Below are 25,094 nucleotides of genomic sequence, written 5' to 3'. Positions count from 1 at the left end.
GGTTAAAACACAAAATTTAACAATGTCACATGTCATGCTCCCGTGCTGTTGTGTACTTAAACTGAGTATTTAATCACTAGGACATTATCATTGCTGTGCCTAGCTGGCTCATACCATGTTGTCCGACTCCACCCCCTCTTGTGATTAGCAGCTCACTGTCTACAGACTTTGTACATAGGGAGCCTTTTGTGGGCAGGGGCAGCTTTTTCAGCTCTATTGCATTGCTAAATATAACAACTCTGATTGTGTAAGGCGGGCTTTGCACGTTGCGACATCGATGCTGCGATGTCTCACGCGATAGTCCCCGCCCCCGTCGCAGGTACGATATCTTGTGATAGCTGGCGTAGCGAAAATTATCGCTACGCCAGCTTCACATGCACTCACCTGCCCAGCGACCGTCGCTCTGGCCGGCAACCCGCCTCCTTCCTAAGGGGGCGGGTCGTGCGGCGTCATAGCGACGTCACACGGCAGGCGGCCAATAGCGGCGGAGGGGCGGAGATGAGCTGGATGTAAACATCCCGCCCACCTCCTTCTTTCCGCATTGTGGCCGGCGGCAGGTAAGGAGATGTTCCTCGCTCCTGCGGCTTCACACACAGCGATGTGTGCTGCCGCAGGAGCGAGGAACAACATCGTACCTGTCGCGGCACCGGCATTATGGAAATGTCAGAGGCTGCAACGATGATACGATAACGACGCTTTTGCGCTCGTTCATCGTATCATCTAGGATTTACACACTACGACATCGCAAGTGACGCCGGATGTGCGTCATTTCGATTTGACCCCACCGACATCGCACCTGCGATGTCGTAGTGTGCAAAGCCGCCCTAAGTGATACATCGTTAGATTCAGGATCTCTTTGACTACATCACGCTTCTCTCAAGTGATGTAGCAAAAACCTGCTGACAGATTCCCTTTATAGGAATTTAACCATAACCTATGTTTATCACCTATACAAACGCTCCAATAGGGGTTTCAAAAATGGGTGTGCCAAAGATTATGGTAAAATCTTTTTAATGGACTGATGTCTTTTTTTAAACCATGCTATGTAAAATGCATTACACATTGGATGCATACAGCCCGCTTTTTCCAATGGCATTAATTCTCTATTGTAGAGCATCCAATGTTCTTTCCTGGCTTTCTTTGTCTGTTGATATTGAGCCATGTCTTTTGAATATGCTGACAATTTTTCTTTTATACCCGTTCAATGCAAAGAAATAGATGATAGGATCTATGCAGCAGTTTATGTTCATGACTGCCACCGTGATCTGGAGGGTCCTCTTGAACACCATATACTCTTGGCAGGATGGTTTATAGAGTAATTTCCGTACCATGAATTGGATAACATTTAGATGGTATGGGGTAAAGAATGCTATCACGGTCACTAGCACAGTCATGATTACTGTAACTGCCTTGTTAAAATGTTGTTTTCTGTCACTCCCCTTTAATAACTTGCAAAGTTTTATACCGATCTGGAGAGAACATGAGAGAATGACTCCCATGGGTACAATATACCCCAAAACACAAGCTATCAGGATCAGCAGGGGCAGCATAGGAACGGTTTCAAAGTTGAAGAACTCCATGCACGTCACAGAATTGCCTATCACCTGTGTCATTGACTTCAGAAGTAGTGGCATTGTCTGCAGGAACACAAGGATCCAAACCACAAGACTGATGTATTTAGCATTTTGGGCCTTCCTGAACTTCCTGTACTTTATGGCATGCACCACAGCGATATAGCGGTCAACGCTTATACAAGTCATAAAATAAATCCCAACATAGGTATTCATATAAAAAACAAAGGCAGTCAGTCTGCACATCCAGTCTCCAAAAACCCAGTTGGAATGGAAAATGTAATAGATGATACGTCCAGGCAGAGCGAGCGTAAACAGAGCATCCGAAACTGCCAGGTTTATTATATAGATGTCAGAAGAGTTGACTTTTTTTGTCCTCTTTATAATCAGATGAATGGCCAAAATGTTTCCGCAGGAACCAATGATTAACACAATTATGTAAAACATTGGAAAAACAATGCTTTCTGTGGCTGATCGATTGATGATTTGACAGAAGTTTCCTTTCGTGGTAGACATGTTATCCCATTGAAGATCCATTATTACTGACACCATAGGCATCTGTAAAAAAAAAAAAAAATTATCAGAGCAAAATAAGTATCAGTCAATAAAGTTACCGTATTTTTGTCTGTGAATGCTGGGTTTCAAACATCATGACCAGCATTGTGGCTCCCACAAGCGCCATGAAGCAGAGTTCCCATAGCTCTCAATACAAATATGCCCTATCATCTATTGCAGCATGTCAGTATATAATACAGAAAATAAGAGAACTGGAAATCTGTCTAAAACCCATTATAGCATTTGTAACCCAACCAAAAGTTAAAGGAGGGGTTATCCAGCTCCCTCCCATCAGAACTACAGGAGCATATATGACACTACAATAAATGGGCCTATGTGGTAATCACAATTGTGATATCTTTCAATCTTTATGTATACAACATCACCACATGATGATGATTTGGAAATGTGTATCTCCCAGTAAATTTTAACCTTTTCACCCCTGCACGATTTTCCTTTTTCATTTTTTCCACCCCTTCTTCCAAGAGCCATAACTTTTTCATTTTTCTGTCACTATTGCCATATGAGGGATTTTTTTGCGGGACAAGTTGTAATTTTGAATGAAACTATTAGTTTTACCATATAGTGTACTGGAAAACAGGAAACAAAATTCCAAATGTGGACAAATAGTGAAAAAGTGAAATTGCACGATTGTTTTTGGTGTTTTTTTTTCCATGTTCACTATATGGTAAAATTGATGTGTCCATAAAAAGCCTGATGTTGGTATGAGTTCGTAGATACCAAACATGTATACTTTTACTTTTATCTAAGGGGTGGAAAAAAATTGAAGATTGTCCAAAAAAAGAGTAGCGCTTTTGTCGCCATTTTCCAAGATCTGTAGTGTTCTTATTTTTCGGGATCTGGGACTCAGTGATGGCTTATTTTTTGTGTCTTGAGCTGACGTTTTTAGTTATACAATTTTTATGTATATGCAATGTTTTGATCAATTATTACTGCATTTTAAAGAAATGTTGTGGCGACCCAAAAATGTAACTTGCCATTTTGAACTTTTTCTCACCACGCCGTGTGCCAATCAGATTAATTGATTTCATAATTTTGATAGATTGGGCATTTCTGAACACGGCGATATCAAATATGTGTATTTATTAAATTATTTTAATTGTTTTATTTTCAATGAGGCAAAAAGGGGGGGATTTCAACTATTAGGTTTTTTTATTTTTTCATATTTTTTTAAAACGTTTTAACATTTATTTTACTAGTCTCTAGGGGACTTTATGACTCCACAGTCCGATTACCTGTGCATTTCTGCTGATCAGACCAGAATCACTCTGATTAGCAGAAATGCTCATCTCCTGTGAGTGCTGGCGCTCTGTTAGCTCTCACAGGAAGTGAGTCATAGCAGCGTCAGGGATCATCAACTGACCCCACACAACCATGACAACACATTTGTTCCTCGGTATTGTGCCACAGGGCCACCGGAGGTGGCGGGAAACAGCGCTGTTCCTGCCATGGCCATTTAAATTCCACTGTCAGTGTTTGATGGTGCAATCTAATGGGTTAACAGGTTTGGATGGATCTCCGAACCACTCATGCCTGTTAGCCACACATGTCTGCTCAGATCAGCAGACATATGCGGGGATTACTGCGGGCTCTCCACCACAGCCCACGGTAACTGGAGGGAGGTGACCAAGGACGTGCCAGTACATCCTTGGTCTTAAAGAGGTTGTCACGGGGGCCTTCTCCCATATCACACAATCAACAGAGCGAGAGATGGCGGTACAATCCAAAGAGCATTTATTCCAATCAAATCAAATGGTCCATAACATAATCCACAAAACAGAAGGTAAAATTAGTCCAGTAACACAAATATAGGCTAAAAATAGGAATCTGTACAGCAAGATACACCTCCACCCATATTCCACCATCAGAACCTCTCCCTCCTTCTGAATAAGTGAGGTCTACACAGACCTCTGGCCATCTCACTTAAGTCCATGTTGCTCAGGTGTGGATAGTCTATGGTGGTTCTTGCTGGGACAGTCCATCAGCATTCTGGTGTTGGCTTCCACGCTTCTATTGGATGGACAAGCTGTAGGTAGACCCTTGTACAGCGATAGGGTTGGAAGGACAAGCTTCCCTTTGTGTCCTCCTTCACTCAAACTGTGTTTCCTGCACCCACAAATCGGCATTGTAGATCTCCCACATCATTTCCTAGAAGAATATCTGTAGGCAGGCCGCTCATCACCCCAACCACACATTGATTGACTCCAAAGCCACAGTCGCCTTTGGGATATTCCTTTTTTGTCCTCCAGCTAATTCAATAACAATCCCTGGTCCATGATGTATCGACTCTGGCCGAACCACCCGGGGATCAGCTATTGTGAGAAATGCCCCAGAATCACAAAATCCAATGACTCTCTGTCCATCCAGCGCAACCTCCTGTAAGTGCTTGCTTTGATAGTAAGAGGAACTCGGGTCTGTGGCTTGCACCCCATAAACCCCTAGTGGCTGACCATGAGTGTCTGAATCATTAGGCAAGTCAACTTGAAGGGGTGAGAACTCTTCCCCCATTGTGTTTGGCTGTAGAGAATGAAAAGGTCGATTTGGTGCAATGTAATTCCTCAATCGACCAGCAGGGCAAGTGTTTTGCAAATGCCCAGGTTGCCCACATCGATAACATCTCCTCTGCGTCGTGCTCCTTCCAATGTGTATTCTGGAGAAGGCAGTAGGATAACCTGGTGACAAAGGTTGGATGCCATACACTCCAACATGGGCATCTATGGTGCAGGGGTCAGCGGCACACTCCGGTGGAGGTGGTGGTAACTCTTCCTCAGGTGGGATGGAATGCACAAAATGCACTGGATGAGATAGAGGTGCGTGGGGGTCCCTCCAAATCCTTGCGGGACAACTGGATTGCAGGTGCCTAGGTTGTCCACACCCATAACATCTCCTCTCTGTGATTCTCCCAGAGCGTGGTCGGAACTGTTGGGGCCCATGATTGGGAACCGTGGTGGTCATTGGCCTGCTGCTGGGTGAAGGGGCAGATATAGCCGGAGAGGGCAGGGGTGCAGGAGCAGGCTGTGGCTTATTGTCCAGAAGCGTCCTCCATTGCGGTCGGATAGTAAGGGCCTCATCCGCCAGTGCTGCAGCTCCATACAAGGTGCACAGTGTGCATTCTCTGACCCATTCCCATTTTTCTGAAGGACACTTGTAAATAAATTGCTCTATAAGAAATACCTGTATAATGTCTTCCACAGTGAAGGCGTCTTCCGCTTCCAGCCATCTCCGACATGCCTGAGACATCATATCGGCATATATCCTAAATGTTCCCCCCGTGGTGCATGGGAGGTCTCGGAACTGTGCCTTATGTGAGTCTGGGGTGATGGCATAGTAATCCAGGATAGTCTGCTTTACAATGTTGTAATCCTGGTTTTGCTGTGAGTCAATGGTGCGATAAGCCTCAGCCAGGCTTCCGTTCAGGAGTCCCACTAACATGCACCCAGCCAGAGTGGGGAGCCTCCATCATGACACACTGCTGCTCAAAGTCCTTGAAGAACCCCTCCACATCTCCTGAAGCTTCATCAAATGGCTTGAAGTCCGCCTGGGTGATTCGTATAGGCTCCCGGATCGCTGGGTTTACGCTCCAACTCTCATTATTCTCTCTGTCGGACTCCATTGCTTCTTGTCTCCTCTGTGTTCAGCGAGCAGCCTGCTCCTTATATTCCTGAGATACACCGGGGCCAAGAGCTGCCATCTCTTCTTCGAACTACACCACCCACTGACTTTTTGGGGCAGGAATCCCCGTCCCCAGTGTTTGTCCATCAGACATCTGGGAAGAGGTGGACTGGCTCTCAACCACAAGTAGATCAATTAAGGCTCTTTTACTCAGTCCCTGGTAGCTCAGGCCCAGATCTTTGGCTCTCTTCTTTAGACTGGATGCAGTCCAGTTTCTGTACTCACTCTGCTGGTGGATCTCCATTAGGCTGCGCTCTGTTGATCCTACTGCTGCGACCAGTTGTCACAGGGTCCTTCTCCCATATCACACAATCAACAGAGTGAGAGATGGCGATACAATCCAAAGAGCATTTATTCCAAGCAAAGCAAATGGTCCATAACATAATCCACAAAACAGAGGGTAAGTAACACAAATCCAGTCCACAAATACACAAATATAGTGCGGTAACTGATAAATGTCCAGGTCTGAGAAGTCTCAGCTTCTCCCAGGGGATCAATTCTTCTCCCTTCAAATTCCCAACAGACTGCCTCAATCTCCCAGGTAAGCAAATGGTTTACAGTTGGCTGGACTCTAGGCCCACCTCCCCCTACACCCAGGGATGGAAGCGCCTCAAGAGGCTATAACCTTGCACTATAGGGGGTGATCACTTACAAACAATAGAAATGTACACAGAAGCAGTACAAATAATAGACAGTGAACCAGGCTAAAAATAGGAATCTGTACAGCAAGATACACCTCCACCCATATTCTACCATCACGGGGGTTAATTCTACCTCCACTGAATTATTTGCATAGTAGTCATTTTTGAGAAAGACTAGCTCTTTGGATACAAATAATCATCTTATTTCAGATATTTTTTAATTGATTTGTATTATTTTATTTGTTTTGTGGCATTCATTATGATTCAGACCGTATCACTTTGGGATATTCTGTGTAGTCACTAGTTAATGAGCTATATGAAGTTCTGTGCAAAAGTTTTAGTCCGGTGTGGAAAAAATGCCGCTGAGTAAGAATGCGTTAAAAAGTATATGTTAATAGTTTATTTTTATTAATTAACAAAATGCTAATTAAATAAACAAAAGAGAAATCTAAATCAAATTAATATTTGCTGTGACCTTTGCTTTCAAAATAGCATCAATTACACAGCACAACAATGATTTTGCTACTGAGGGTAAAACATGTGTTCTTTACTAATTTGAACATGCTGATTCCAAATATGAACTCAGAATTTGCACAGCACGTCCAGATTTTGAGTTATACTTAGAAAAGGCCATACGCCTATTCAGGCATTGTTGAAGGCATTGCACATGCGGTTGGAATGAAAGAGACCTATGCTTCTATGCAGATCATTCTGAAATTGATTAAATATTCAGAACATCAATGGAACATTTGTGCTGACCTCAAAGTTGTTGCAGTAGTCCTTGGTTTGCAGTTAGGTTACACTAAGCATATGTGCTTTCTGTGCCTATGGAACAGTCGAGATGACAACAACCATTATAAAATTAAACGGTGGCCCAATAGAGATGAACATAAGATTGGTAAGCACAATGTTCAACACGAATCACTTGTTGATCCACTTAAAGTTTATCTTCCACCTCTTCACATTAAACTAGGACTAATGAAAAATTTTGTAGTAGCAATGGATCGTCAAGGGAATGGATTTAAGTATCTGAAGGAAAAGTTTAGTGCATTGAAAACTGAGGCCAAACTCAAAGCAGGAATCTTTATTGGTCCTGAAATCCACCAACTAATCCATGATGAAATCTTCAAGAAAGAACTCACCCCACTTGAACTAACTGCATGGGATGCATTTATAGTAGTAGTTCAAAACTTCCTTGGAAACGAAAGAGCAGAAAACTATGCTGAACTAATAGACAATATGCTTCAAGCATACGAAATGCATGGTGCCCGAATGTCATTGAAAATGCATTTCCTACATTCACATCTTGACTTCTTTCCTCCAAATATGGGTAATGTCAGTGACGAACATGGTGAGAGATTCCACCACGACATTTCTACTATGGAAAAAAGATACCCAGGTCGCTTTAACCCCAACATGATGGGCGATTACTGCTGGTTTTTGCAACGGGCCACTAGGACCACTCACAAGCGCAAAAGCAAGTGCCTGAAGCACTTTTAAAAGTACTCTGCTGAGTTCAAGGCGATTTCTTAAGCTACTATAAGTGATTTTTAAGTTTTTTGGTTTATTTACCTATACTTCTTTTTCAATAAAAATGATAATACATGTTGTAAAACTGTGGGACATAACGATTCTGTATCTTTATTAATTGCTTATTTTAATTTTCACAAAAATTGGAATAACTTAATATCCTGACGTGCTACAAAAAAACTAACTTCAGATTTGGATTCAGCGCATTCGATTTAGTATAGCGCACATGGTTTTTGCCAAGTAGCAGACAAAAAGTGTTTATTTGTTGTGCTGTGTTATTCCAGGTACACTAAGTCAGGGGTTTTGTACGATTATATTCAGGTACAGTTAGGTCCAGAAATATTTGGACAGTGACACAATTTTCGCGAGTTGGGCTCTGAATGCCACCACATTGGATTTGAAATGAAACCTCTACAACAGAATTCAAGTGCAGATTGTAACGTTTAATTTGAAGGTTTGAACAAAAATATCTGATAGAAATTGTAGGAATTGTACACATTTCTTTACAAACACTCCACATTTTAAGAGGTCAAAAGTAATTGGACAAATAAACCAAACCCAAACAAAATATTTTTATTTTCAATATTTTGTTGCGAATCCTTTGGAGGCAATCACTGCCTTAAGTCTGGAACCCATGGACATCACCAAACGCTGGGTTTCCTCCTTCTTAATGCTTTGCCAGGCCTTTACAGCCGCAGCCTTCAGGTCTTGCTTGTTTGTGGGTCTTTCCGTCTTAAGTCTGGATTTGAGCAAGTGAAATGCATGCTCAATTGGGTTAAGATCCGGTGATTGACTTGGCCATTGCAGAATGTTCCACTTTTTTGCACTCATGAACTCCTGGGTAGCTTTGGCTGTATGCTTGGGGTCATTGTCCATCTGTACTATGAAGCGCCGTCCGATAAACTTTGCGGCATTTGGCTGAATCTGGGCTGAAAGTATATCCCGGTACACTTCAGAATTCATCCGGCTACTCTTGTCTGCTGTTATGTCATCAATAAACACAAGTGACCCAGTGCCATTGAAAGCCATGCATGCCCATGCCATCACGTTGCCTCCACCATGTTTTACAGAGGATGTGGTGTGCCTTGGATCATGTGCCGTTCCCTTTCTTCTCCAAACTTTTTTCTTCCCATCATTCTGGTACAGGTTGATCTTTGTCTCATCTGTCCATAGAATACTTTTCCAGAACTGAGCTGGCTTCATGAGGTGTTTTTCAGCAAATTTAACTCTGGCCTGTCTATTTTTGGAATTGATGAATGGTTTGCATCTAGATGTGAACCCTTTGTATTTACTTTCATGGAGTCTTCTCTTTACTGTTGACTTAGAGACAGATACACCTACTTCACTGAGAGTGTTCTGGACTTCAGTTGATGTTGTGAACGGGTTCTTCTTCACCAAAGAAAGTATGCGGCGATCATCCACCTCTGTTGTCATCCGTGGACGCCCAGGCCTTTTTGAGTTCCCAAGCTCACCAGTCAATTCCTCTTTTCTCAGAATGTACCCGACTGTTGATTTTGCTACTCCAAGCATGTCTGCTATCTCTCTGATGGATTTTTTCTTTTTTTTCAGCCTCAGGATGTTATGCTTCACCTCAATTGAGAGTTCCTTAGACCGCATGTTGTCTGGTCACAGCAACAGCTTCCAAATGCAAAACCACACACCTGTAATCAACCCCAGACCTTTTAACCACTTCATTGATTACAGGTTAACGAGGGAGACGCCTTCAGAGTTAATTGCAGCCCTTAGAGTCCTTATCCAATTACTTTTGGTCCCTTGAAAAAGAGGAGGCTATGCATTACAGAGCTATGATTCCTAAACCCTTTCTCCGATTTGGATGTGAAAACTCTCATATTGCAGCTGGGAGTGTGCACTTTCAGCCCATATTATATATATAATTGTATTTCTGAACATGTTTTTGTAAACAGCTAAAATAACAAAACTTGTGTCACTGTCCAAATATTTCTGGACCTAACTGTATATGTATGTATGGAATTATACTAAACATGTGGTAACTAATGATCAGATCATCATGTTCATATGTCATTTACTGAACCTGAAATAGCTGTGTGGGAGGTTTGAAACTAGGTGAGGAACAGCCAAACTCATGATGCTCAAGCTACAAATTGGAGATTTTAGGTTTCATCTCACAGCTCAAGACTGAGAACCCCAACAAGACATATGATAGTTATACTGCATTGTCATGGTCTCTTATACAAAGATTTCAAAGCAGACTTGATATGCTGCTCAGGATATTTTGAAGAAGCACAGAAAAAGCAACAATAAGGATCATAGATGTAGTATTCAGCCAACTAACCCCTTCACGACCAAGGACATACTGGTACATCTTGTTTGTTGAGGATTTCACGACCAAGGGCGTAACGATACATCCTGGCGATCTCAGGGCACAATAGCTGGGGACACTGCTTTCGCGACAGCTGAGCCTCGACTCTCACAGCCAAAGATGGTCACTGCGCCATCCTTGGCTGTTTAGCCCCCTAAATGAGGCAATAGATTGCAGCACTGAGGGGATTGAGAGAGGTATTGTGCTCCCTCTCCCCTCCTATCAGTGCCCCCACAATGTGATCGCAAGGGTCTGATCGTCGTCATGGTGACCTGAGGTCGTCATGACTGAGCATGATCCCATATGATTTTGTCAGTGCAGCTCTGATAGCTACACTATATTGCAATAATCGATCAATGTAATACAGTGTAGCTGCGATCAGAGCAGTGAAAAGTAATTTACCATATACCAACTAAATTAAAAAAGTTTAAAAAGATAAAAGGAAAAAGGAAAAATATATTTATGAATATGTCTGCACTCGATGCAAGCATGTTGTGTATTTGGAAGCCCAGGTAACTGATCTAAATAAGCAGCTTTCAACACTCAGGGGCATTGCAAACCTGGAGAGGAGTTTAGAGCTCGCTGAATTTTCTCTGGCTGGGGCCAGTGATATGGAGGAGGGTGGAGGTGGGGAAGATCAGGACCCAGAAGTAGGTAGCTGGGTAACAATTAGAAGAATAGGTAGGGGGAAAAGTGTCAGGGAGCCTAGTCCTGACCTGGCACAACCTAGTAAATGTGCCTGTTTGGCTGATATTAGGAATGAAGGGCCAGGACTAGGGTCACTACAGCAGGACGTTGCTCCTAGCAACCAGTAAAACGACTGCTGTAGGAAGGAGGGAGATAGAAGTGCAGCAAAGCCCAGACAGATGTTGGTGGTAGGGGACTCTCTAATTAGGCGGATAGACAGGGTCATCTGTCGCCGAGACCGTGAATGCCGAACAGTGTGTTGTCTGCCGGGTGCTCGGGTTCGGCATATTGCGGATCGGATAGACAGATTGCCGGGTGGGGCTGGGGAAAACCCAGCAGCCATGGTGCACATTGGTACTAATGACAAAGTTAGAGGCAGGTGGAAGGTCCTTAAAAATGATTACAGGGAACTAGGAGAGAAGCTGAAGTCCAGGACCTCCAAGGTGGTGTTTTCAGAAATACTACCGGTGCCACAAGCGTCACTAGAAAGACAGCGGGAGCTTAGGGAGATAAATATGTGGCTTAGATATTGGTGCAGGAAGGAAGGGTTCGGGTTCATGGAGAACTGGGCCGACTCCTCAGTCGGCTACAGGCTCTACGGTAGGGGCAGGTTGCACCTCAATTGGGAGGGTGCAGCTGTGCTGGGGGAGAAAATAGTCAGACGGATGGAGGAGCTTTCAAACTGGGATCTGGGGGGAGGGAGGATAGTGGATAAAAAAAAGGGATAGATAGAGCAGATAGAGACAGTGAGACGGTAGGGGTCAATGAAGGATTAGGGGGGATGGCACATGCAAGGAATGTAGGGAGGCCAGGAGTAATAAAGGTGTTAATAGTATTAAATGTCTACTGGCAAATGCAAGAAGTCTTGCAAAGAAAATTAATGAATTGGAGACTCTTATGTCAACCATGGATTATGATGTGGTGGGCATTACGGAAACCTGGCTGGATGAAAGCCATGATTGGGTGACAAACATACAGGGTTATAGTACATTTAGGAGGGACAGGAAAGACAAAAAAGTTGGTGGGGTGTGTATATTTATCAAATCTAACCTAAATTCTGTGTTGAATGATGACATTGGTGGGAACTGCAGCAATGTAGAGTCAGTATGGGTAAATGTACATGGGGAGGGGAATAATGGAAAAATGCTAATTGGAGTTTGCTATAAGCCTCCTAACATACCTGAACAAATAGAGGGTGAAATGCTGGAACAAATTGAAAAGGTAGCTAATAATAATAATAATAATAATAATCGGGTTCTTTATTATGGGGGATTTCAACTATCCAGACATACAGTGGGACATAGAATCTTCTGGTTGTGCTAAAAGCTGTAAGTTCTTATCTACAATTCAAGACACTTTCCTCTCTCAGATGGTAGATGAACCATTGAGAGGAGATAATTTGCTAGATCTGGTCCTGTCAAATAGACCGGATACAATTTCAGATCTACAGATCCGGGAGCACTTGGGCACCAGCGATCATAAAATGGTAAGCTTCAAAGTAATATTCAATAGAACATTTCAAAGGGGAAATGCTAAAACCTGGAATTTTAGGAAAGCTGATTTCAACAAATTAAGGGAAGAGCTTAAATGTGTAGATTGGGACAAAGTCATGGTAACTGGGGATACCGAACATAAATGGGGTAACTTTAAGGATATACTACTAGGGTCCTGTAAAAAAACTTATACCCTCTGGTAATAAAATGTACAGGATTAAAAAGAAACCACTATGGATAAAGACTGTACAAAGTATAATAAAACGAAAACAAAGGGCGTTTAAAATCTTCAAGGCTGAGAATACAGAAGTAGCATTTCAGAAGTATAAAGATATCAATAGGAAATGTAAAAAAGAAATCAAACAAGCAAAACTAGCTACTGAAACAAAAATCGCCAATGACATTAATATAAATCCCAAATTTTTTAATAAATACATTAATGCGAAAAGGAAAACAAAGGATAGTATCGGCCCCTTAAAATATAATAACATGTTCGTTATAGAGGACAAAGCAAAGACTAAGATATTAAATAGGCACTTTTCATCTGTGTTCACCAAGGAACTGACTGTTCCAGGGATCATTCAACAAGTGAAAAATCAAAGTTCCCCACCCGATATAATTAATTTAACACAAGATGAAGTACGCCTACGTCTCAGTAAATTAAACATTTACAAATCCCCAGGGCCAGATGGCATTCGTCCACGAATATTGAGGGAATTGAGCTCCGTAATCGACAGACCGCTGTATCTGATCTTTTTAGACTCGCTTGTAACAGGGTTGGTGCCTCAGGATTGGAGGATTGCTAATGTGGCACCGATATTTAAGAACGGAAAGAGAGTAGATCCAGGCAACTACCGTCCAGTAAGCCTGACATCAGTAGTATGCAAGGTTTTTGAGGGCATTTTAAGGGATAAGATGCAAAAATATATTGCAGAAAATAATATAATAACTGACAAACAGCATGGATTCATGAAAGATAAGTCATGTCTAACCAACCTGTTGGGGTTCTATGAGGGGATAAGTGCAAACCTGGATATTGGTAATGCAGCTGATGTGATTTATTTGGACTTTGCAAAGGCATTTGATACTGTACCACATAATAGCCTTATACTAAAGCTCCAGAAGCAAGGACTGGGTTAAACTATATGCAACTGGGTAAAGAGTTGGCTAAACGATAGGAAACAAAGAGTAGTCATAAATGGTACATTCTCTAAATGGGCTATAGTCAGCAGTGGGGTGCCGCAGGGATCTGTGCTAGGACCAATTTTTTTTTAATTTCTTTATTAATGACCTTGTGGATGGGATTGCTAGTAAAGTGTCAGTCTTTGCTGATGACTCCAAACTATGTAGGATATTAAAAACTGACTTTGATAGTACAATATTACAAAAAGATCTGGATAAGATGTCAAAATGGACAGATACTTGGCAAATGAGATTTATTGTTGATAAATGTAAAGTAATGCACCTAGGACGGAGTAATCCTATAACTGCGTATACATTAAATGGAAGTAAGCTTGGGACTACAGAACAGGAGAAGGACTTGGGTATTCTCATTACAAATAAGCTGAGCAGCAGCACTCAATGTCAAGCAGCAGCTGCTAAAGCAAACAAGATTTTAGGGTGTATAAAAAGAGATTAGATCCCGTGATCCCAACGTATTTTTACCCCTCTATAAATCACTTGTAAGGCCACATCTGGAATATGGGATTCAGTTTTCGGCTCCACATTTTAAAAAGGACATTCAGAAGTTAGAGTCAGTTCAAAGGCGGGCAACTAGACTATTACAAGGAATGGAAGGCCTCCCATATGAGGAGAGGTTGACAAAGTTAGATATCTTTAGCTTAGAAAAAAGATGTCTCAGAGGAGATCTCATTTATATGTATAAATACATGTGTGGTCAATATAAAGGACTGGCACATGACTTATTTCTTCCAAAGACAATACTAAGGACCAGGGGGCACTCATTGCGAGTGGAAGAAAAGCGATTCCGACAGCTAAATAGGAAAGGGTTCTTTACAGTTAGAGCAGTCAGACTGTGGAATGCCCTACCACAAGAGGTAGTAATGGCAGATACTATAACAGCTTTTAAAAAAGGGCTGGATGATTTCCTCAGTACACAAAACATTGTTGGTTATAAATGACTTAGTGACCAAATGTAGAACTGGTGAAGGAAGGTTGAACTAGATGGACCTAGGTCTTTTTTCAACCTAAGTAACTATGTAACTATGTAAAAAAAGCCCCAGAAAAAAAATTAATAAATAAAAAATCAATAAATAAATATATTTATGTACAGAAAATAACAAAAATAGTATAAAGTACACATATTTGGTATTGTCGTGTCCGTAACAACCCAATCTATAAAACTGTCACACTAGTTAATCCCTAATTAACTAGTATTCATCACAGAGCTGACAAAACAAGTGGAATAAAATGCGATAAAACAAGTACAGCTGAGAACATCATCTTCTCCCATAAAAAACAAGGTGCCATACAGCTCCACCAGCAAAAATATGAAAACTCTATAGCTTTCAGAATACAGCAATGCAAAAACGATTTTTTCTAAAAAATAGTTTTTATGGTGTAAAATCAGCAAAACATAAAAAACTATATAAATGTGGTATCACTGTAATCATACTGACTTGAAGAATAAGGCTATGTGCGCACATTGCGTACTGGTCCTGCAGAAATTTCTGCAGTGATTTGAACAGCACACGTGCGCTTCAAATCGCTGCAGAAACAAAAGCAGATTTCATGCGCTCTGCATGTAGCCCCTCCCTGCCCGTCCCATAGACAGAGCGGGGACTGCATGCAGAGCGCACGAAAGAAGTGACATGTCACTTCATAGAACGCGCGCTTCGGGCAGCAGCCGAAGCGCTGCGCTCTTATACGCCACGTGCGCACGTCTCCTGCACAATCTCCATAGATTATGCAGGGGACGCATGCAGTTATGCTGCGGTGCAGATCGCAGCATAACTGCATGCAATTAGGCAACATGCGCACATAGCCTAAAGCTGGCACATAAAGTTGATTGAATCTGCCAAAATCCAGGACCGGCGGATCACTGCCGGATTGAAAAAAAAATCCAGATCCGCTCCGGATTTCAGTGCACATATAAGTCTATGGGGACCATAATCCGGAGATTAAAAATGTTTGTGGAGGGGATAGTGGGATAGGAGCATGCGAAGTATACTCACCCAAGGCTGTGTCATGGCAGCAAACTCCTTCCGAGTCACACTTTTCCCTTCTGGAGCCAACAATTGAATATTCATTATTTTGCCTTCCCACCGGCGCGTGTAATTGGTTGCAGCTAGACACGCCCCCACCCTGAGTAGCAGCATGTCAGCTAACTGCAACCAATCACAGGCGGCAGGACGGCCGGTGGGCGGGGAAAGCAATGCAAGTGTCTGTGGGTCAGTATGGTGAACGTGCATGTGTTTCAGAAACACATGCACGTTCCTGTCAGAAGTGTGCGCGGCTGTGCCGGTGATGCACTGTCCGACTCGTACAAGTATGACATGCCATCAGCCGCCACAGCATGTGCTCTCTGAACATGAGCATGCATGTACACTGAAACATATGCACGCTCCTGTCAGAAGTGTGCGGGGCTGTGCCGGTGATGCAGGTTTTTTTTTTATTAGGCAAATAAATAATAAAAAAAAAAACGACGTGCGATCCCCCCTAATTTTAATACCCAGCCATGATAAAGCCGGCTGGGGGCAGGTAGTCTCAGCCCGCAGCCACTCGGTATTGCCGCATCTATTAGATGTGACAATCCTGGTGCAATACCGGCTCTTCCTGTTGGCCTGGACGGTGCCAATCTGGGTAATAAGGGATTAATAGCAGTGAACATATGCTACTAAACCCTAGGTCAGTGATGGCACAGGTGTCTATGAGATACCTGCATCACACTAACCAGTAAATGAAAGTAAATAAATACAGACACAGAGAAAAACCCTTTATTTGGAATAAAGTACAAAACGCACCCTCTGTTACCACTTTATTAACCCCCAACACCCTGCAGGTCTGGCGTAATCCAGATGAGGTCACACGCTACTTCAGCTCTGCTACATAGCCAGCGGCCATAGAGCACGACTGCTGGTTGTACAGACAGCATGGCAGGCAGATACTGTCACTTGCTGGGGGCGTGTGTGCCTGCAACCAGTCCCGAGAAGAGAGGATGGCCGGTGGGCGGGGAAAACATGGAAGCTGCGTGTATACGATGCACAGTAGAAAAAGTGAATGCGCGACCCGGAAGCAGTGTGCTGAGTCTCGGTAAGTATGAAGCGCTGTTTTTTTCCTGTTTTTCTTTATTTTTCAATTATTTTCCCCAGTGCCTGGTCCGGATCGTGCTCCCGAAATTCTGGATCCGGGTCAAGCACAAAAAAATCTTTGAAACCGCACGGATCCGGATTTTTACAATTCGGATCCGCTCAGCCCTACTGTCTTATCACTTTTACAAACAAAATAAAAAATTCCTGAACTGCTGTTTCTTCTTGATTCTGCCTCATAGAAAGCAGTATAGAAAGGGATGGAAAAATATTATGTGGCCCAAAATGGTACCAATAAAATCACCAACTCATCCCTTAAAAAACAAGCCCTCACTCACATGACTATCAGCAAAAAAATTAAAAAAAGCGTTTTTTTTAGCGTGATAATAGCCAAACCTAACAAGAACAATATAAACCTGGTATCATTGTAATCATACTGACTGGAAGAATAAAGCCACCTAATCACTTATATTGCCCGGTGTACAGAGTAAAAAAAAAATAAAAAATAAAATCCTTCAACTGCTGTTGATGTGTTGATTCTGTCTCCGAAACACTGTAGTATGGCATGGCTCATATTTATCCTGCGCTCTACGCTAAGTGCTTATACCTTTAATTACGTGTAAATCTCTGCAAATTGTGATTCAGATAAAATTTGCAACTGAAAATTCACTGTAATAAGGCAGAGGGAGTCACTTTGAACTCACATGTAGCATGTGGTCAGGCTGGGGGTGCGTGTGGCCAGGCTGGTGACCCTCTTTTTATTTGTCCTTTTAGGCATGCACAACAGTTTTCTTCACCTTTGAAAAGATGGACACTGAGAAATAGAGACTAAACAGAGTCCAGAATAACTCTGTTGCCACATTATAAGGAATGGATCCATCGGGGTTAAACATGAATCACATATTTCAGAGATGTAGATGGAACCATGATGTAAGTACTCTGCATAGAGCACAGTATAAATGTGAACTGATCCGAAATGTTCTGTATCCCAAATTTCCACCAAATGTGGGGTTCAGAACATTTTGTGGGTCAATACAAGCCACAAAAGCACAAGTCCACACTCCGGTCCGTCAGCTCTTAAAAGACAAATAAGGGGCTTCCATGTTACTGATAGTACAAAGGCTCTGGAAAAGCGCCATGGATCCCCCTCAAAAAAGAAATCCAGCAAATTCTGCACTCTAAAATCCGAAAGGCCCACTCCCTTCTGAGCCCCACAATATGCCTAAACCACAGTTCATCTTCACATGTTTGGCATTATTATAGTGAGGAAGCAAGGTTAATTTATGGGGTGCAGGTTTCCAGAAGCATGACCTGGACACAATGTATGGGTGCTACAATATACTGGGCACAACATGGGTGTATTTTCAATTTTTAATTCTGCAACATTGACTGCGTTTAACTACATTGGTAATGTCCAGAGACTAAATCATTACTATACCCATAGAAGAATTCCCAGAGGGGTGTAATTTCCTAAATGTGCTCACTTGAGGGGATTTTTTTCTGTTCAGGCATTTAGGGGCTCTTCAACAGGAGTCCGCAAATTGATCTAGGACAATATGTGCTCTAAAAATCAAATGGCGCACCTGCCCTGTAGTATGGCCAAACATTATTGTACAGTCACATGTGGGGTATTGCAGCGTTCAGGAGAAATTGTGTTACTTTTTTTGGGGACTTTTCATTTTTTTGGCCTATTCCCCTTGTGAATATTGTAAATCTGGGTTAAAGCATTTTAGTGATAAATATCAAATTATTTTTTCTTTACCTCTCAATACTATAATATCTTGTGACAGACTTATAGTGTCAATATACTCACTGCACCCCTGGATGAATTCATGGTGGGGTGAAGTTTATTAAATGGAGTCAATTGTGAGGGGTTTCTGCTGTTCTTGAACCTTAGGAGCTCTGCCAATGTGACAAGTCACCTGTAAACCATTCCAATTAACCCCTTCACGACCACGGACGGATCTTTCCGTCATGGATCGTGTCCCGGTAAGCCCCGCCCCCTGCCGCGGGCAGGCGGCGTGGATCGGCACACATATCAGCTGTTTTCAACAGCTGACATGTGTGCCTACATGTTCCGAGTGGAATCGCATTCCACCCGGAACATTAACCCCTTAGATCTCGCTGCCAAAGTCTGGCAGCGAGATCTATATGCGCGCGGCCATGTTTTTTACTTACCGCCGCCCCCTCCGGACGTCACGTGAGTGATCACGTGACGTTCGGTGCTTGCCATCGTAGCACAGGGTCATGTGATGACGCCTGCTGCTATGAAGTTTCACTTTCATTCTTCCTCGGCACGGAGCAGAGGAAAAAAGAAAGTGACTATTTCTGCTGTTTACAGCGGTATAGCTGTGATCAGCAGATAGCGATCAGCAATCGGATTGCTGATCGCTATAGCCCCCTAGGGGGACTAGTAAAATAAAATAAAAAAAGTAAAAAAAAAGTTTTAAAAAATTAAAAAAAAAAAAACAAACCTAAAAGTTCAACTCACCCCCCTTTCCCCCCATTGAAAATTAAAGGGTTAAAAAATAAATAAATATACACATATTTGGTATCGCCACGTTCAGAAATGCCCGATCTATCAAAATATAAAATCAATTAATCTGATTGGTAAACGGCGTAGTGGCAAAAAAATTCCAAACGCCAAAATTACATTTTTTGGTCGCCGCAAGTTTTACGCTAAATGCAATAACAGGCGATCAAAACGTAGCATCTGCGCAAAAATGTTACCATTAGAAACATCAGCTCGAGACGCAAAAAATAAGCCATCACTGAGCCATAGATCCCAAAAAATAAGAACGCTACGTGTTTCGGAAAATGGCGCAAAACGTGCGCCACTTTTATTGGACAAACTTGTGAATTTTTTTTAACCCCTTAGATACAAGTAAATCTATACATGTTTGGTGTCTACAAACTCGCATTGACCTCAGGCATCATACCTACACATCAGTTTTACCATATAGTGAACACCGTGAATAAAACATCCCTAAAACTATTGTGCCATCACACTTTTTTTGCAATTTTTCCACACTTGGAATTTTTTTGCTGCTTTCCAGTACACCATATTGTAAAACTTATGGTTTCATTTAAAAGTACAACTTGTCCCGCAAAAAACAAGCCCTCATATGGCAAGATTGACGGAAAAATAAAAAAGTTACGGCTCTCGGAAGAAGAGGAGCAAAAAACAAAAACGCAAAAACGGAAAGTGCCCCGGGGCTGAAGGGGTTAAATCTGAAGTCAAATATGGCGCTTCTTTCCTTCTTCACTTTGTGCTGTACCTCAAAAGTAGTTTTCGACCACATAATGGGTATTGGTGTACTCAGGAGAAATTATACAACAAATTGTATGGTCTATTATTTCCTGTTACCCTTGTAAAAATGAAAAATTTGAAGTTAAATCAACAATTTTGTGGTTAAAAATGTGATTTTTTTTCCTTTTCATGGCTCAATGTTAAAATGTTGTATGAAGCACCTAGTAGTTTGAAGGTACTCACCAAATATCTAGATAAAATCTTTGAGGAGTTTCCAAAATGGGCTTATTTGTCGGGGAACTCTATTGTTAATGCACATCAGGAGCTCTCCAAATGAGACATGGCGTCCACTATGTATTCCAAACAATTTTGCGCGCAAAAAGTCCTTCACTTTCAAGACCTGCCTTATGCCGAAACAGTAGATTTAAACCACATATAAGGTATTAGCATAATCAGGAGAAATTGCACAACAAATAGTACTATGCATTTTTTCCTGTTACCCTTGTGAAAGTGAAAGGTTTGCGGTTAAAGTAACATTTTTTTGGGAAAAAGTAAAATTTTTATTTTCTCCTTCTACATTTCTTCCTGTGTAGAACCTAAAGGGTTAATAAACCTTTTGGATGTGGTTTTGAGCAGTTTGAGGGGTGCAGTTTTTAGAATGGTGTCACTTTTGGGTATTTTTTGTCACCTAGGCCTCTCAAAGTCACTTCAAATGTGATGTGGTCCCTAAAAAAAATGGTTTTATACATTTTGTTGGAAAAATTAGAAATTGCTGATAAACGTTGAACCCTTCTAACTTCCTAATAATAAAAAGATGTTTCAAAAATTGTACTGATGTAAAGTAGACATGTGGGAAATGTTAATTATTAATAGAAATTGGTGAACCCGCAGATGCACTTACAGGTGCATCTCAATAAATTAGAATCTCATCAAAAAATGTATTTATTTCAGTAATGCAATATAAAAAGGGAAACGCATATATTATATAGCGTCATTACAAACAGTGATCTATTTCGAATGTTTATTTCTGTTAATCTTGATTATTCTGGCTTACAGCCAATGAAAACCCAAAAGTCATTATCTTAGAAAATTAGAATATTATATAAGATCAACTGAAAAATGATTTTAAACTCAGAAATGTTGGCCTACTGAAAAGTATGTACAGTAAATGCACTCAATACTTGGTCAGGGCTCCTTTTGCATGAATTACTGCATTAATGTGACGTGGCATGGAGGTGATCAGCCTGTGGCACTGCTGAGGTGTTATGGAAGCCCAGGTTGCTTTGATAGCAGCCTTCAGCTCATTTGCTGGCCAATAAAGCACAGTAATACTGTGGTTAGTATACCAGGTATTGGCACTTTTGGCAGTGTGCACAGGAGCCAAGTCCTGCTGGAAAATGACATTTCCATTTCCAAAAAGCTTGTCGGCAGAGGGAAGCATGAAGTGCTCTAAAATTTCCTGGCAGATGGCTGCTCTGACTTTGGTCTTTTTATAAAACACAGTGGACCTACACCAGCAGATGACATCGCTCCCAAAACCATCACTGATTGTGGAAACTTCACACTAGACCTCACGCAGCTTGGATTGTGTGCCACTCCGCTCTTCCTCCAGACTCTGGGACCTTGCTTCCAAATGAAATGCAAAATTTACTTTCATCTGAAAACAACACCTTGGACCACTGAGCAACAATCCAGTTCTTTTTCTCCTTGACCCAGGTAAGAGGCTTCTGGTGTTGTTTATTGGTCATGAGTGGCTTGACACAAGGAATGCAACAGTTGTAGCCCATGTCCTGGATACGTCTGTGTGTGGTGGCTCGTGAAGCACTGACTTTAGCAGCAGTCCACTCTTTGTGAATCTCCCCAAATTTTTGAATGGCCTTTTCTTAACAATTCTATCAAGGCTATGGTTATCTCGGTTGTTTGGGCACCTTTTTCTACCACACTTTTTCTTTCCACTCAACTTTCCATTAATATGCTTGAATACAGCACTCTGTGAACAGCCAGTTTCTTTAGCAATGACGTTTTGTGACTTACCCTTCTTGTGAAGTATGTCAGTGACTGCCTTCTGGACATCTGTCAAGTGAGCAGTTTTCCCCATGATTCTGCAGCCTACTGAACCAGACTAAGGGACCATTTTAAATGCTAAGAAAGCCTTTGCAGGTATTTTGTGGTAATTATTCTAATTTTCTGATATAATGAGTTTTGGGTTTTCATTGGCTGTAAGCCATAATCATCAACATTAACAGAAATAAACACTTGAAATAGATCACTCTGTTTGTAATGCCTCTATATAATATATGCGTTTTCTTTTTTGTATTGAATTACTGAAATAAATTAAATTTTGATGATATTCTAATTTATTGAGATGCACTTGTAGTTTACTAGGTGCAGCAATAGTAACACAATCAGAACTTCTTGGCTGTAGGATGAAACAGAGTTGAGAAAGCAAACCCTGCCCACACCAAGCTTTCTAGGTACATAAAAAAACAAAAAAAATTAGCCGGCAAGTGAGTCGGTATACTTGCATGTTACAAGAGCATTTTCACACTGGTCATGAGACAAAGAAAACACAAGATAAAAGTAATATGGATGTATACCCTGAAGTAACTAAATAAAAGCATAGTGCATACAAATAAACATAGAGTACTTAGTAAGCACTATTTTTCATGAAAAAAGCGTAAAGCCATCGCATCGCGACAAGGTGTACCCAATCGGGACACTGCCTAAAAATCTTTAGTATTAAAACCTTACCATGTGTCAGAACATACCTCAATCTGAATAAGGGCAGAGAGTGACTGGGTCCCGACTATGGACACACTGTCATGGGAGGCACTATAGTTGAAATGCCCAGCTCAGTGAAAAGGGGGCCTCACCCTATACCCTATACACTACAAAAAAAAAAAAAAAATGAGTGTGAGTTGGTACACATGCACATTATGTACATAGTCTACTGACAGTGAGGTGCTTATCACAGGAGAGGTATAATCTTCATTATAAGTAAACAATAGAACTCAGTCTGATAAGAGACACCTGACACAGTTTTTAATTCTGTGTTTTAACCCCTACCTCATGTTGTCCTCAAATTACAAAGCAAAAACCTGCTGACACATTACCTTTAACCCCTTCACGAGCAATGATGTACCGATACTTTATTGGTCGTGTCTTTCACTTTAATACGGGCTCGTGCGGCATCATTACCTGCAAATGTTGGTTGATCTGATCAGCTGATGTGCAACCAACAGGAGCTGGTGGATCGGAAATCCCGGCTGGGATCATCGCCATCGGCAACCCTGTGATCTGAAAACGGGACATTGATGCGTTGTTATGACAGCCCGGGGTAAGCTGATGACCCCTGTCGCTATCATGACTCACTTCCTTTGAATGCGGCACTTACAGGAGATCAACATTTCTGCTGTTCAGAAGGATGCTGAAGCATCACTGAATAGCAGAAGTGATTAAATCATGCAGGCTTCAAGTTCCGTAAGGGGACTAATGAAATCAATAAAAATATGTAAAAATAAGTTTTAAAATATATGTAAAAAAACAAACAAAAAAATAGAGAGAAAAAAAAAACTCCAGAAATACATGTTTTGGTTGTTGCAACACTGCAATAAAATGCAATAACGGGTGACCAAAATATCGAATCTACCCAAAAATGGTATAATTAAAAACAACAGCTTAAGATGCTAAAAATAAGACTTCAATTAGCCCCAGAACCCTAAAAATGAGAATGCTATGGGTCTCTGAAAATGGCAACAAAAGTGCAATTCTTTTTTTTGACAAATTTCTGAATTTTTTTCACCACTTAGATAAAAGTAAAAGTATACATGTTTGCTATCTATGAATTCGTACTGACCCGAGGAATCATATTACTAAGTCCGTTTTACCATATAGTGAACACTGTAAATAAAACAATTGTGGCATTGCACTTTTTTTTTTGCAATTTCATCACACTTTTTTTCCCATTTTCCAGTACAATGTGTGCACTTTTTTTTTCAATTTCATCACACTTTCTTTCCCATTTTCCAGTGCAATATGTGGCAGAATGAATGGTGTTGTTCAATCAAAAGTATAACTCGTTCCACAAAAAACAAGCCCTCATATGGCTATAGTGAGGGAAAAATATAAAAGTTATGACTCTTGGAAGAAGGAGAGAAAAAAACGTAAACAAAGTGGCTGATTAGTCCCAAATCTATTCTGCTGAATGACAATAACCACAAATCTAAAGCCCTCGTTGTTAAGAACGATCTTCAGTGAAAAGTAGAACAAATAGTCCCAGAAATGATGATCCGGCCCCACAGAGCTCTGATCTCAACATCATCATGTCTGTCTGTCATAACAGGAAAAATAGAAGCCTAGATCCACAGAAGATCTGTGATCTGTTCTCCAAGTTATCTCAAACAATATCTCCGCTGAGTTCTTTCAAAAACTTTGCAAGTGTACCTAGAAGAATTGATGTTGCTTTGAAGCCAAAGGGAGGTCACAACCAATATTGATTTGATTTAAATTTCTCTTTTGTTAATTCACTTTCCATTTTGTCAATTGATTAAAAATAAACTAACACTTTTATTTTTGAAAGGATTCTTACAGGGCAGCATTTTTCTTTAAACTGCCTAAAAGATTTAACCCTCCCTGAATGGTCTACAGAATTCTACACTTAATGAATGTTAAAGCATTATCCCTGTAAAAAGAATCTCATCTGTGACAAAGAGCAACATTTAATCAAAAACTTTGTCTTTGACATAACTACACAAAACCACCAAGGACAGATTAGGTAAAATTGGAAAATCATTCTGAAAATAAAATGTTATTTATTATTATTATTATTTCTAACAACCAGAATGTTAAAAGGAAGCAAGTAAACTTACCTGCAATCGCAGTGTACAGTCGGTACATAAAATGCCCTATGATAAGAAACGTATCGTGTCTGGAACTTAAAAATAGTTATGTTGCATGTGTCTTGTGGTTCCATTAGTTTCCTTTTCTGTTTAGTGTCTGTTTCTGCAAAGACAGGACAGTTAAATGTGTATCCTAAGGTATCAAGTACACACCTCAACACTGAAAG

The 25,094-nt window shown here is 41.2% G+C and overlaps 1 protein-coding gene across 1 annotated transcript; it reads right to left on the bottom strand.

Moving 5' to 3' along the window:
• Window positions 1–1,103: 1,103 nt before the first annotated feature.
• On the bottom strand, window positions 1,104–24,959 carry LOC142289900 (G-protein coupled receptor 183-like). Its single transcript, XM_075333841.1, has 2 exons — window positions 24,898–24,959; window positions 1,104–2,129 (listed from the first exon to the last, which is right to left on the bottom strand). Exon 2 carries the CDS (start codon window positions 2,127–2,129, stop codon window positions 1,104–1,106), a length of 1,026 nt encoding a protein of 341 aa, XP_075189956.1. The 5' UTR covers window positions 24,898–24,959.
• Window positions 24,960–25,094: the final 135 nt, after the last annotated feature.

This window comes from Anomaloglossus baeobatrachus, chromosome 2 (genome assembly GCF_048569485.1).
Source record: "Anomaloglossus baeobatrachus isolate aAnoBae1 chromosome 2, aAnoBae1.hap1, whole genome shotgun sequence".
NCBI lineage: Eukaryota > Metazoa > Chordata > Amphibia > Anura > Aromobatidae > Anomaloglossus > Anomaloglossus baeobatrachus.
This window is presented reverse-complemented; position numbering and strand designations above follow the sequence as displayed.

Coding starts and splice junctions, on each gene's coding strand:
- LOC142289900 (XM_075333841.1), bottom strand. CDS start 2,129: ATGCCTATGGTGTCAGTAATAATGGATCTTCAATGGGATAACATGTCT.